Raw genomic sequence first — 15,004 nt, forward strand, 5'->3', positions numbered from 1 at the left:
ATCAATGTATATAGATGGTCATAAAGATAAACAATGTTCTTTAAAATGTAATGAAATACTTATACAAAAACAGCCACAATTTCAGAACGAGTGTTTGCGTCAACGTATAAATTTAGGTGTTCAATTTTGTCCTTTTGTGGCCAACTCTAAAGAAGATGAAGTTTACATGGGTTCGCCGCTAGGAAATGTTTACATCAAAAATTCTAAAATATATGGGATTGGTCGTAACCGAATCCCTTACTCAAGTGAAACCTTTGTTGAAATTAGAGAATCTCCGTGTCCTGTTAATGCTTTAATTTCATTTGGTTTATCTGAAATTGGAGTTTTTAATAACAAAATAATTCTGTATCTACGTAATTTAGATTCTGTTTTTTATTCAGATGTCCCAGCTAACAATATCCGAAATCAAGCCTCTGATGCAATTAAACAAATTCTTTTAACTAATAATAGCATTAGGAAGAAACTAATGCCCAAATATAAAGATATTATTTCTAAAGTAATAGATGAAGTTCAGGTAGAAGAACCTATATGTAATGGAAGTGTCACAGCTGAAGAACCACCATTCAAACGAATAAAAATTGAGAAAAAAGTTAATGAGGACGATTTTAAAGAGGCAGAGAAGTGTAATTTAGATGTGGAAAATAGTAAAATAGTAGCTCCTTTAGTTGGAGAATTAAATGAAGAGGAGAATTGTATTAATTATGAAAATCAAGAGGAAGCAGCATTAAATTTCCTTAATATGTTCTAATAAGAAATTATACATTAAAAATGATAATGTAAAACTAAAAATTATTAAAAGAAATTAATAGATTTTTGTATTATTCCAATATGCGATATTTTTTTTTTTTAACAAAACTAAATTCTATTTTTTTTTATTTTTTTTTTTAGTAAATCACCGTTTGTAAGGAAATTAGCCTAAAAATTTTGCGAAATTCTTCTGAAATTGGTAGGTAAATCACATACTGGGAGCAAACAAGATTTGATATTAAAAGATAGTTGAGTGCTTCCGGCACCTACACCATGGAGAGAGGAGATAAAAAAAGATCCTCCGGCTCCTTTTCTTTACAGTGGCACGCTGCCTCCCGGAGAGAGCGGACGTGTGTGTGTGTCTCTCTCTCACACAGGCTAGTGCTGTTAATGGGGTTTGTGACAGCCTACTACCCTGGCAGTGTCTTGTGCTCGATTTTCCTAGTGGACCATATAAATATAGTAAATCACAGCAAATTTATTTCATTTCTTCTGTGAATTTTGATCGATTCACATATCAACCTTTTCCTGACACTAAAAGAAAATGAATGTGCTAATACTCATATTAATAGTTGGATTTACCAAAAGTTGTATGTGGTCCAAAAAGAAAAACACAACTACACCAATTACAACTTCCCACTTAATTGAAAATGAGAAAACATCAACAGCCCCTCTAACATCATGGGAAAATGTTACAGTGACGGAAACATCTACATTTGTCTCACTAATGATAACTTCAGAAAATGAGAGAGCAGCTTACAACACAACAACAACTAAAAAGAAAAAGATAACTAAACCTCTTATTAGCAACTCAACAACAGCCAAACCAAGACTGGTAGTAATATCAACAACCAACGACACCCATGAGGAGACGACAGCATCTACCTCTCAAGAAAACCAGGACTACGAGGAAACAGGAACTACTCCTCCCTCGACAACAACAACAACAACAACAACAACCATAACCACAACAACCAACGACACCCATGAAGAGACGACAGCATCTACCTCTCAAGAAAACCAGGACTACGAGGAAACAGGAACTACTCCTCCCTCGACAACAACAACAACAACCATAACCACAACAACCAACGACACCCATGAGGAGACGACAGCATCTACCTTTCAAGAAAACCAGGACTACGAGGCAACAGGAACTACTCCTCCCTCGACAACAACAACAACCATAACCACAACAACCAACGACACCCATGAAGAGACGACAGCATCTACCTCTCAAGAAAACCAGGACTACGAGGAAACAGGAACTACTCCTCCCTCGACAACAACAACAACAACAACCATAACCACAACAACCAACGACACCCATGAGGAGACGACAGCATCTACCTTTCAAGAAAACCAGGACTACGAGGCAACAGGAACTACTCCTCCCTCGACAACAACAACAACCATAACCACAACAACCAACGACACCCATGAGGAGACGACAGCATCTACCTTTCAAGAAAACCAGGACTACGAGGCAACAGGAACTACTCCTCCCTCGACAACAACAACAACCATAACCACAACAACCAACGACACCCATGAGGAGACGACAGCATCTACCTTTCAAGAAAAACAGGACTACGAGGCAACAGGAACTACTCCTCCCTCGACAACAACAACAACCATAACCACAACAACCAACGACACCCATGAGGAGACGACAGCATCTACCTTTCAAGAAAACCAGGACTACGAGGCAACAGGAACTACTCCTCCCTCGACAACAACAACAACCATAACCACAACAACCAACGACACCCATGAGGAGACGACAGCATCTACCTTTCAAGAAAACCAGGACTACGAGGAAACAGGAACTACTCCTCCCTCGACAACAACAACAACAACCATAACCACAACAACCAACGACACCCATGAAGAGACGACAGCATCTACCTCTCAAGAAAACCAGGACTACGAGGAAACAGGAACTACTCCTCCCTCGACAACAACAACAACAACAACAACAACCATAACCACAACAACCAACGACACCCATGAGGAGACGACAGCATCTACCCCTCAAGAAAGCCAGGAGACTGGGCGAGGTGAAGGTCGGGGACGTCCGCTCTGTCCGGCCAACTGTTCTGAACCGAGCTCGGACCAGCGTATCTCAGTCTCTTCGGTAGACGCTAGGCTGCGTGGGCGTGTTCTCGAGCGGCGCGGCGTGCCCACAACAACAACAACAACCATAACCACAACAACCAACGACACCCTTGAAGAGACGACAGCATCTACCTCTCAAGAAAACCAGGACTACGAGGAAACAGGAACTACTCCTCCCTCGACAACAACCAACGACACCCATGAGGAGACGATAGCATCTACCTCTCAAGAAAACCAGGACTACGAGGAAACAGGAACTACTCCTCCCTCGACAACAACAACAACAACCATAACCACAACAACCAACGACACCCATGAAGAGACGACAGCATCTACCTCTCAAGAAAACCAGGACTACGAAGAAACAGGAACTACTCCTCCCTCGACAACAACAACAACCATAACCACAACAACCAACGACACCCATGAGGAGACGACAGCATTTACCTCTCAAGAAAACCAGGACTACGAGGCAACAAGAATTACTCCTCCCTCGATACCAACAACAACAACAACAACAACCATAACCACAACAACCAACGACACCCATGAGGAGACGACACCATCTACCTCTCAAAAAAACCAGGACTACGAGGAAACAGGAACTACTCCTCCCTAGACAACAACAACAACAACACCAACAACAACCATAACCACAACAACCAACGACACCCATGAGGAGACGACACCATCTACCTCTCAAGAAAACCAGGACTACGAGGAAACAGGAACTACTCCTCCCTCGACAACAACAACAACAACAACAACAACCATAACCACAACAACCAACGACACCCATGAGGAGACGACAGCATCTACCTCTCAAGAAAACCAGGACTATGAGGAAACAGGAACTACTCCTCCCTCGACAACAACAACAACAACAACAACCATAACCACAACAACCAACGACACCCATGAGGAGACGACAGCATCTACCTCTCAAGAAAGCCAGGCAACAACATCACCAGAAAGACCGGCCATGGCCACAACACCACCACCATGGGAAAATGATACAGCGACGAAAACATATACAGTTGTCTCAACCGAAGAAATAATAATTATTAAGGCAACCACCCCACCAACAACCGAAGAAAGCCAGTCAACTTTAAAAACAACAGAAGAAACTCCCAAAGAAGAAACCACCAACTCAACTACACCAAATGACACACAAGAAACAATCAATATCAATTCGACTGTTCTTATTATTATTATTATAATTCCTATTTTTTTGATAAGTTTAGTACTTTTCATTTGGATTTATAATAACTTCTCATCTTATACATTAAATGAAGATATAGAATGAAACGACTCTAATCAGGTTAAAACGAAATATGATTTAATAAAAACTAAATTTTTCTAATCAATTTCTTGCTCAATAATTTCTGTCTTAATGCATTTATTGAATAATTAAAAGCAAAATAAATATTTGATCATTTATTATTCCATTTTTTTTTTGCACACACACACACACACACACCCCGGTCTGGTATTCTATTTACAGTATTAGCATTTAAATTTATCCAATAAGAAGGTTAATTTGTTTTTTAAAGTTTCTAGGCCTATTAGCATAATATTTTCAGGCTTTAATGCACCTGAACTTTCAATATTGAAATAAAAAAAATTTCGTTTATTACAATCTTCCAGAAAATAAGAAGAAGTGTTGTTACAGCAATCAAAATCTATATTAATTGTCGGATTCCATTTGGCGTGGTTTTTGCCAATCCCCTTGATAGCATATGCTTTTAAGCATAATTCTTGTCCATTATTAAGTTTAACCAAAGGAATTGGGATTTCTTTGTGAAAAGATGCTATTATATCAGATGTTGTTATGAGGTATTGTTTGTCTTCACGACATTTAACATCCAAAATAAATTCAACTGCACATTTCGTACAAAAGTTAATACATTGACATTTCCATGGAATCTTTAATTTATTAATGAATTCATCTGAAGGTATTGGAATTAGACCTAGACGATGAATAATGAACTCATCACTTAATATAGTTGTATTTTTTTTAATTTGAACCCAATCAATGGCTATAGTAGGAGTCTCAGCTATAAAAATCCGCCGCAATCCGTTTACTAGAGCTAAATTTATATTTTCTATTTTAAATTGTATCATGTCAGGTGATAAATCTAAAATTTTAATTGTTATCTGATCTGTATTGATAGCCATGTCTTGAAATAATATTGTTTTGAATAAACCGTTTACTTAATATATAGTATGTAAGGTTACAATATATATTCATTTTAGGAATAAAAAAAAACTTAAATTATCATGGAATACCGGAAAACCATACCCAGGTCATACATACAATTATCACTCTTTACCCATCATCAGTCATCCATCCCTCACCCATCTGCCCCTGGCACTGGCACTGGTACTGGTTCAAGAGCAAGGGTCACTAATTCTCTTCAATTTTGAGGAAATAATAAGTAAAGTTTATTTATCTTTCCTTCTAATTTTTCGACATTTTAAAATTACTAAGGGACCTTGGGTATCCCCACTACCATCAACATCAACATTTTTATCAGAATCTTCATCATCATCATCACCCATATTTCTATGGATATCAGTGTCATTAATTTCACAAGTCTCTCTATTGATCTCAGCATATCTGAAATTATACTTAATATTATTAGTATTCATTTTTTGGGAAGATGCATTATCATAGTCTAATGCACTGTACAAAATATATTTCTGTAAACCTACTACTGCCTGTTGATGTGTAGCAGCAGTTAGTGAATCAAACACAGTAAGTAATTTGAAGTGTAATTTAGTGGCATCTCTAGAATTGATCTCTTTGATATCATGATCACAAATTACAGTGTCCGTCAATTTTCTAACAAATTTGTAAAATAATTCACTACTATACATGTTTGCTTTTTCAATAAAATTTACCATGTATAAGCTATTATTATCTATATACTTTTTATTGTTAAATTGAATATGTTTTCTTAACTTACCAATTTCATTAATAAGATATTTATAAATTAACTTTTGATCCTTCCGGTCTTGTTTTACCATTAAAAATGTCCATAAATTTGTTAACATTCTAATATATAATATTATGTATTTATATTCTAACGAAAAACCTTCATTTTTAGGTATTTGTTCAATGTATTTAGACAAATATTGTTTTAAAGTTTTCATGTCAAAGAAACGAGTATTAAATTTCAGTTTGAATCCTGGAAAGCCCAATCCAGCGATTTGATATATTTTTCTAACTATAAAGTTATTTTTATTGGATTCCGATTGAGGGAAAATATAAGTACCATTATTTTGAATACCCCTTGGACGAGAAGAAGAATTGAGATTTCTATGAGAGGGGGCATTTATTCCACCCTTCTGGAGTAGACCATAAGAAGATTTATTTCCATTAGATGGACCAGGATCACTGATCTCGTCTACTTCATCTTCAATATTATCTTGTATGACATTTCTATGAATTTCATCATCTTCTGTTGGACTGTTTCTATCTTCTCTTACTTTGGCTCTTTTGTATCTCCTAATTAATACATAATTCATTCCCCCTTTTTTTACTGATCCTAATCCCTCTCCTGTAAATATATTAAGTGAAATATAGTAATGAATTAACAATCTTAGTGGTATTTCTTGTTTTACTGTTAACAGTGGGAAATTTTTTTTATTAAAATTACCAGTTGAATATGTTTTTGAAATTCTTATTTGGAAATATTTTTCTTTTCTATTACGATTTTGGAAATTAAAAACAATTAATTGACTCCTAGTTGAACTGGACATTTATTTTATACTATTTATTTTTATATATTTTATAAAGAAAAAATTATTTTTTAATAATTTTACATACACTTTCTAAATTTAATAAAGTCGAATCATCTAAATTAAAAAAAATTAAATCTTCTGTTTTTATTTGTTTTTTAATATCATTGAAAAGGTTTTCTAATTTGTTATGTTTGTTATTATTGTTTTCTCCATTTTTTGGAGATTCTGTTTCAATTTGTTGTTTAGGGGACGATTTATTATTTCCAGGTGAAGAAAACATTATATGTTTTTCAGTATATTTTCATTTCACACACACATATAAATATAGAGTATATATACTTTTTTTTTTTTAATACCTGTTTAATTTAATTTTGAGTTAATCTAGCAAGATTTCTATCATTTATTTCACAATTTTGTTCACAAATTCCCTCTATGATACTAATAGTTGGTTCATTAATTGGTAAATGGGATTGTGGAATATTTGCCAAACGATTGCTGTTTATTGGTAGCCATGATACCTGGTATACGTTATCAAAAAAAAGATGAGCATCTGCCAATGAAATATTTTTAAGGGCCTTGGGGAAACTACGCAAAAGAACTGATAGACGATGTAGGGTAATAAACCCACTATATGGTTTCTCTACCAGATGGCACTCTTCCATTATTTGGGCTACAATTCCACGTTCTGGTGAATATAACTCAGTTGCCTCCATAATGTTAATTGGGAGTGTGAGAAAGTTAACAGACTGGTTCATTGATACAAACCAGGGCGAATTGAGTTTATCATGACAGTTAGCATGAATAAAGAGTGCCATCATTCCTTCAGTCAGACGCTTTTTCTTTCGATCATCAGTCATGAGATGAAATTGGGGAAAAATTGAATATTGAAATGACGTAGGCACTTCAGAATCAAACCGCGCACGGAATGAAATGAAACGAAGTCGTTGCATCAAGGCTGAGTCATATTCGCTGAAAGTTGGGCAATTGTTGCCAAGCAAAAAAATAGGTGTTGCTAAATTATATGTATCCCCATCCATATAGTTTTGACGAATCCACATTGGGGCATGACCGCTCAATTGCTTTAAAAACAGAGAATTAAGGGTTTTAGTCGTACTCAGTTCATCCATGTACCACATTCTAACCATTTTTCCACCTCTTCCTAAATCATGGGTCCGTTCTTGGAGACCCTTATGAGCTGTATGTACTGAGAGAATACCTGTCAAATCACCAAGAGTTAGAGTAAGAGTATTTAATAAAGCAGTTTTTCCTGAATTTGAATCTCCAATACCCAAAGTTATCTTCTTGTCATTTTGTCGATGGCATGCTTTTACTATTAGTGAAAAAAAATAAATCATAGTAGTTGCATCATAGCAAAAGATCTGTGCTAGTGTTAACAAAATATCAACTAATTGACAATTACAATTAGGTTTCACTGGTTCACCAACATCATCTTTTCTTATAAACCGTCCATTTACCTTTAGATTTTCTTTTAAAATAGCATCTAGATGGTAAATACTTTCTTTGATTGGAATTTTACGATTTTTTATCCCATGACGGCATTCTTCAATGAGTCTATTAAGAAGATCTTGATATTTATTTTCTATATTAATATTTTCTGAAACTCGGTTTAGTGATTCTAAAGAAGTAACCATATGTTTTAGCACATAATATTTGACAAGTTGAGCTAATCTATTCATACCATCATTCCAAAATCGATCTATAAAGTTTATATGATATTGTTCACGACTAAGTAAGAGAATTTTATGTTTCTCTTCAACTGTCAACTTCTTATAATATTTATTTTTTTCGCTTTCGTAATGTAGAATATCTTTTAATATTGGATTACATTGCTGCATAAAAAAGGTACATTTTGGTATGTGATCTAATAGTTTCAATACTTCACTCCAATCATAAATAGTTGGTCTTGTATCAGAATTTGTATTATTTGATGATTTGTACAGGGGAAGTGGTAGGATATAAAAAATTTGGTTCATCTCACTACTGCTACTGCCGCTGATGATATAACATTGAGAAGAAGCAATAAAATATCGAGGTATATCCAAGATTTTCATGTTTGCATAAAAACTCTTTATAGAATTTAGAAGACTATTCTGAATAAGACTTCGTTTCTTGTAATTATTATTATTATTATTATTATTATTATTATTTGTAGAATCAGTAGTTTTCTTTTTGACTCTACCTTTGGCTGAAGGAGAAGGAAGGTTTGAGTTTGAATTCGATGAAGAAATTGATGAGGTTATTGATGGAGAAGGTGACAACGGAGGAGGAGGTGGTAATAAGTTGCTGTTGGATTGTAGTGGTGTTGGTGGTAAGGTAAGTGAAAGAAACATTTCATTTTCCAGTAATTGTGGTTGTTGTTGTTGTTGTTGTTGTTGTAGTATGCTATCAATTAAAATAATTTGACGTGCAATGTAAGCTAGGTCTGGTGCTAGTAAAGAAGAATATATGTGATTATTAGCTACAGACCACTTCTTAGTAGTATTATCCCAAACATTAATCTGGCGCGAATTCTTATCACATATAATAGGTTTATATATAGCTAAAAAATTGTTATATTCCGTTATACCAAAATTCTGTAGGAAAGAAAAAGCTATTATAATCCGAGGAATTTTAGTAGGACGTGAATTACTATTAGCTGATGGTACTACCTGATAAGTGTCACTGTCAAACTCTTCCACATTTATATTCATGACAAAATCCAATCTTTGAGAATCAATTTTTTCTACTAGATCAAAAGCTTCCTTCATTGATACCACATCACTAACAATTAGAAGATTTAGAAGACACAAAATTATCCAATCTTCTAATTCTTCTTTTACTTGCTGGTGTTCCTGATATCGGTTAAGAAGATAGATGATTTCATAAAGTGGTCCAGTATCTAAGTGATTAAAATTTAAATCTCTAATTATTTTGGCTATAAAATAATTGTAGTCAGGAAATGTCATTCCCAGGGACTTTTGACGGATCTTTTTAACATATAACAATGCTAAAAGATACAAGACAGTGTGAAGATGTTGTTTACTCTGCAAACATAAACGGGTTATATGTTCAATGGTAAATGGCTGAATTCGTTTCAAGAAAGAATTGGTATCTCGACTGATATTGCTACTGGCAACTGTTCCGCGAATAGATGTTTGCCTTAAAGGTTGAACTGTAAACACTTTTTCAATACGATTTGCTGTCATTTGTATTTTATCGTAGTCAAAGTTTGCCTCAGCGTCATTGTCATTTGTAAGAAGAATCAGGTAATGCGGAATTTCGTTAATATGTATAAAACTATTTGGATATTTTTCAAGTATAATTAAGAGTTGGTTATTCTCTTCTTGTTGTTCCTCTTGAAAATGAAGAGATTTATATATAGAAAGTTTATATTCCTTACTAAGTGTAACAAAAAATAAACCCACTATAATTTTATTGATAATATTGTTAACATTGGAAAACATGAAAAAATCTTCTTCTGTTATATCTGGTATTTTTTCATCATCTCTCTCCCTAGAATTATCATAATTTTCATATATAGTAAAATAATTTTCGGCGTCATCAATATTTTCTTTGTTTTGCATAAATGTTTGAACATTTTTCTGAAAAACATCCAGAGCATATGTATCATCATCCAATCCGATAATAGTTGGGAATCCTCTAATGGATGAAGGTTCATGATATTTACAGATATTAAATAAGTCAAAAACTTCACCCATACTTGATAAAATATATGAGGGTGGTGAGTTTGACATATCGTAAATATTATTTTTGTGGAAAACCGCATATGGTAAATAGGTGCAGCCCATTTCGTTTAAAGGTGTTTGCAGTTGAATTTTTTGAGAGCCAAAAATACTATAATTGGTAGTAATATCTACGAGGGTAGGTAAGAGTTCTTTACATGAATTGGACATTAGGGCAAAATCATAATAGGAAAGAGTTAGGTGGGGTATTTCAAGATGAAATCCTTGAGTAAACGTTTGTGATTTACCTAAAATATAAATTGGTAGCCAGTCTAGACCTAAATAATAAACAATATGAGAAACAAGTTCATATATGACATAATTTGTATTATAATAGATCTGTCCATTAACAATGGATGTTGTTAATTGTAAGGATGACCCTGATTGTTTAAGTGTTAGATATTCTAGGTACTCAGCTGTCGATAAACGAAATGATTCAAGAGTACACATTTTTTTTAAATCAACATCCAAGATAAAATGTATATAATCTAAACTAGGTAGACGTATGACATGGGAACCACTTTTAGTGTTTGTCTCCCAAAATCTACGATATAAATGATGAACTGTTCCATTTGTTAATAAAATCAAATCAATTTCTCTTTTCCCACACATATCTGTTAGTGATCCAAAACCATATAAACTCGTCTTATTTTTTCTTGATGAAGTACAACTTATAGTTTGAAGATCACGAGTTATTTTATTAAAAGTCCCAGTATTGGGATTGATATGTGAGTCTTGATAAGTTCGTTTTAACGGATCATAATTTTGAATAAGTGGATAAGTATAATATCGATCATTCATTTTAAAGAGCAACATAGTGAAATTGTAGTATACTTATAGATGGGAAAATCTTTTTTTTTTTTTAATTTAAAATAATATACATCTGTCTTTAGCTAATAGGGAAGCTTTTGTGAGACGTTGGTCGAAAGGAATTTTGGTATTGACATTGCTCACCGATATAGTGTCCATTATCCATACAAGCACATATGGTGGTTATTAAATTAGTTTCCCCAACATAATTAATAGGAAATCCTCCATTTAAACATTTATGATCAGTGTCATAATTACAAACACTATTAATGCAAGTAACTCCTAAAGAAGAAGAGCAAAATGTTTGACAGTCTTCATTTTTCTGGCATGCTATATTGTTAATAGTACAATCCATCTTTCTTGTAATCTTTTCATATGGAGGGTGTGACATTAATATTAAATTAGAGTCTATCTTTGGATTATTACTTCTTTTTCTTTTTATTATTATTTTTCTTATTATTATTATAATATTATATATTATTGATTATTATTTTTCTTATAAATGTAATTTAATATTATTGAATAAAGAATTAAACATATAAATATAATATAAAGTTTCATTATTTTTTTCTGACCACAGATAACAGATAAAAATACATTCGCTAATTGAACAAGACCCTTTCAATTACTAATTTGAGTATGTTAAGAGGTGGGCGTTGTTTTTTTGTATTTAGTTTTCGATCATGGATAATAGCCCATTCTAAATTCCCCATGATAGATGTTGGAAATGGCATTAATGTTGACAATATATAATTGACTAAAAGACGTGTCAAACGACCATTTCCATCTGAAAAAGGATGGAGAGTAAGCATTTCTAGGATAAACCATGAAATTAATTTAAAAATCCATTCAAATTCTTCCTCTGGCCCTAAAAATGTGAATATTTTTTGGGTCAATGTAGAATTGTAATTGTCCAAAATAGCCAAAATACGATTTTCTCCATCCTGAATTGAATGGATATGTGGATATACATACAAACCCTTGACACTTGTGTTATTACTAATCTTTGTACAGCGTATATTGGTACTTACATAACCACATTTTTCGGGTGATAACATTCCTCTCATTAATATTTTGTGTAAATTTAAAACACAAGTTTCAAGATCAATTAAACCTAATAAAGTGTACATATCCTTATCTCCTACTATCTCTTCCTTAATCTTTTTATGACCTCTAATGAAATTTAAATATTCTATTGCCCTTAGTAAGTTTCTAACCTCTCTAACTTTCCAATTAGTGATTAGAGTTTTCTTCTGGTTGTGTGGCCAAATCCCAATATTTTCATGTTTCATTAAATTAGTTAAAAAACCATATTCCATGGTTTTTACAACTAACCCTTGAACTTTTTTATTATTATCTAGACCTAAATATATTTGTTTAAATTTATTAATTTCAGATACTTTATTTTTTAAGTTTAGGCTTAATTCATATGAAAAAAACATCGTTTATATATTTAAAAAAAAAGTTAAACAAGCATAATATACTATTATTTTATCTTTATGTTAAACGAATAAAATAAAAAGTGACACTTTTTTCTTTGTTTTAGGGTTCAGATTTACTTTGTGAGCACACTGCACAAACTAAAAACTACAAGATGTCTCAATGCCAGTTGTATACACATGCATGATTCTCCAGCCTGTGGGATTCTTCTGCTTTATTGTTTTCAATGGCTCCAATTAAGAACAACGTGAATCGTCGAGATCCACTCCCCAGTGTACCACCAACCACCTTTACATCAGAAGAACAACTCTATGATGGTCTCCCTAAATATTTTATATTAAAGGGGACTCATCTGTACTCTAGTATAAGAACACTGACTTATGTTCAAGAATACCATAAGAGAATAAAAAAATTTATCTCCCCATCCTATCCAGAATTGGAAGATAAACAAAAATATAAAATATGGATAATTAATGATCAGTTGGAAAAATTATCCACATTTTCTTACATGGATAATAACAATGGTTGGTACATTTGCATAAAATGTAATGGCATATTTATATCATTCCAGAAAATAATAGATCATGAGTGTAAGAGAGCACCATTTATAGTATATACAACTACATTAGATAAAATTAATGAAATATTATATATAATAAAGGCAATGAAAAAAAAGGATAAGCATGATGATGATGATGATGATGATATCGATGATGATGATAAATCTTTTGAAGAGTCAGCCTTTTTATTTAAAACCAAGTATGAAAATTTAAAGACTCAAATATCAAGAAATAAACAAACTTTAATACATGAAGGGTTTAGATTGAAGAATGAAATCATTCCAATTATGGAATGTAACTGCTGTGAAGTAAAATTCCCACTTCCAAAGTATAGAAATAATATACTGAAGATAATCGACTTACATAAGAATGAAGTGAAACCCAAATGTTCTGCAAAGAATATGAATTTGACAGAATCTTTTAAAATAATACTGGAAAGTTTACATTACATAATTAAGAACCAATTTCAGTATAAGAATTGTGATATAGATAAGAATAGATTATCTAGAATTATCCTACAAAAAATAATTTCATCTGGTTTTATACATCAAGATAAACGGGAAGTTTTAGAAGACTACTTTTTAGGTATACAAATCAGGAATTTATTCAAAAACGAAGGAAATGGAAATATTCTTCCCTCAGTCACTAAAACTACAACTAACATTACTGAATCAGCAACTACATCATTATTATTACATGATGATAAGGATAATGAAGATGATAGAAAAAGGAGAAACAGCAGAAGTAGAAGTGGCAACAGAAAAGACATCAGCATCATAAGAGGCAGCAGCAGCAGCAGAAGAATCAGCATCAGAAGAGACAGCAGCAGCATAAGAATAGGCAGCAGCAGCATAAGAATAGGCAGCAGCAGCAGCAGCAGCAGTAGAGGCAGCAGTAACAGTAACAGTAACAGTAGTAGTGATGGTGGTGGCAGTGGTAGTAGTAGTAGTAGTAGTAGTAGTAGTAGTAGTGGTGGTGGTGGTGGCAGTGGTAGTAGTAGTAGTAATAGTAATAATAATGATGATGATGGTGATAGTGATAACAGTAAAGAAGATAATAATGAGCATGATACAGGCAATAAGGAAGAATTAGGGTCATTGACAAACAAAGATTTAGATAAATCTGCTACTTCTACTACTACTTCTACTACTACTACTACTACCACCACTAGTGCCACCACCACCACTAGTGCCACCACCACCACTACCCTGACCACCATCGTTGCCACTGCTGTTGCTGTTGCTGCTCCTGCTGCTTTGGAATCTGATGATGAAGAATCAGTTTTGGAAAATAAGGTGAAGAAAAATATAACAACATTTAAAAGAATTGCAAACAAAACTCAGGAAAATGGAGTTCATCATGTTCAACAACAACAACAACAACAACAGCAACAACAACAACAACAACAACAACAACAACAGCAACAACAACAACAACAACAGCAACAACAACAACAGCAACAACATAGAGAAGAAGATTTTTTGGATCAAATTCCTGATTTCATTGATGCCCTCTTTCCCTCAGAAACTAACACCACAAGAGGAGGAGAAAAAAATAACAACATTTATTTGCCATCTACTTCAAGCTCAAATTATCAACTAATATCAGAAACCACCAATTTACCAGCAGCCAATATGAAGTGTAATTATCATCAACCTAACATACAAATTGAAGAAGAAGAAGAAGAAGAAAAAGAAACAGATCTGACTTATATAATTGATAAATATTGTAGTAAAACAGGTGAATCAATTAATAATGATTATCAACAACTAATGGTGTCGTTTCCTGAAAATACAATATTAAGTTCAGGTTTGAATGAAGATGCATATGTTAATCAAC

The 15,004-nt window shown here is 33.3% G+C and overlaps 1 protein-coding gene across 1 annotated transcript in view; it reads right to left on the reverse strand.

The window, feature by feature from the left end:
• LOC138361116 (S-adenosylmethionine synthase-like) overlaps nt 1-15,004 on the reverse strand; it is a 29,571-nt gene that overhangs the window by 2,267 nt on the left and 12,300 nt on the right. Inside the window, exon 2 of the mRNA XM_069320561.1 lies at nt 6,228-6,428. Coding sequence (XP_069176662.1) covers nt 6,228-6,428 — 201 coding nt within the window. The remainder of the gene's footprint in view (nt 1-6,227; nt 6,429-15,004) is intronic.

Source organism: Procambarus clarkii, unplaced genomic scaffold (assembly GCF_040958095.1).
Source record: "Procambarus clarkii isolate CNS0578487 unplaced genomic scaffold, FALCON_Pclarkii_2.0 HiC_scaffold_181, whole genome shotgun sequence".
Classification (NCBI taxonomy): domain Eukaryota; kingdom Metazoa; phylum Arthropoda; class Malacostraca; order Decapoda; family Cambaridae; genus Procambarus; species Procambarus clarkii.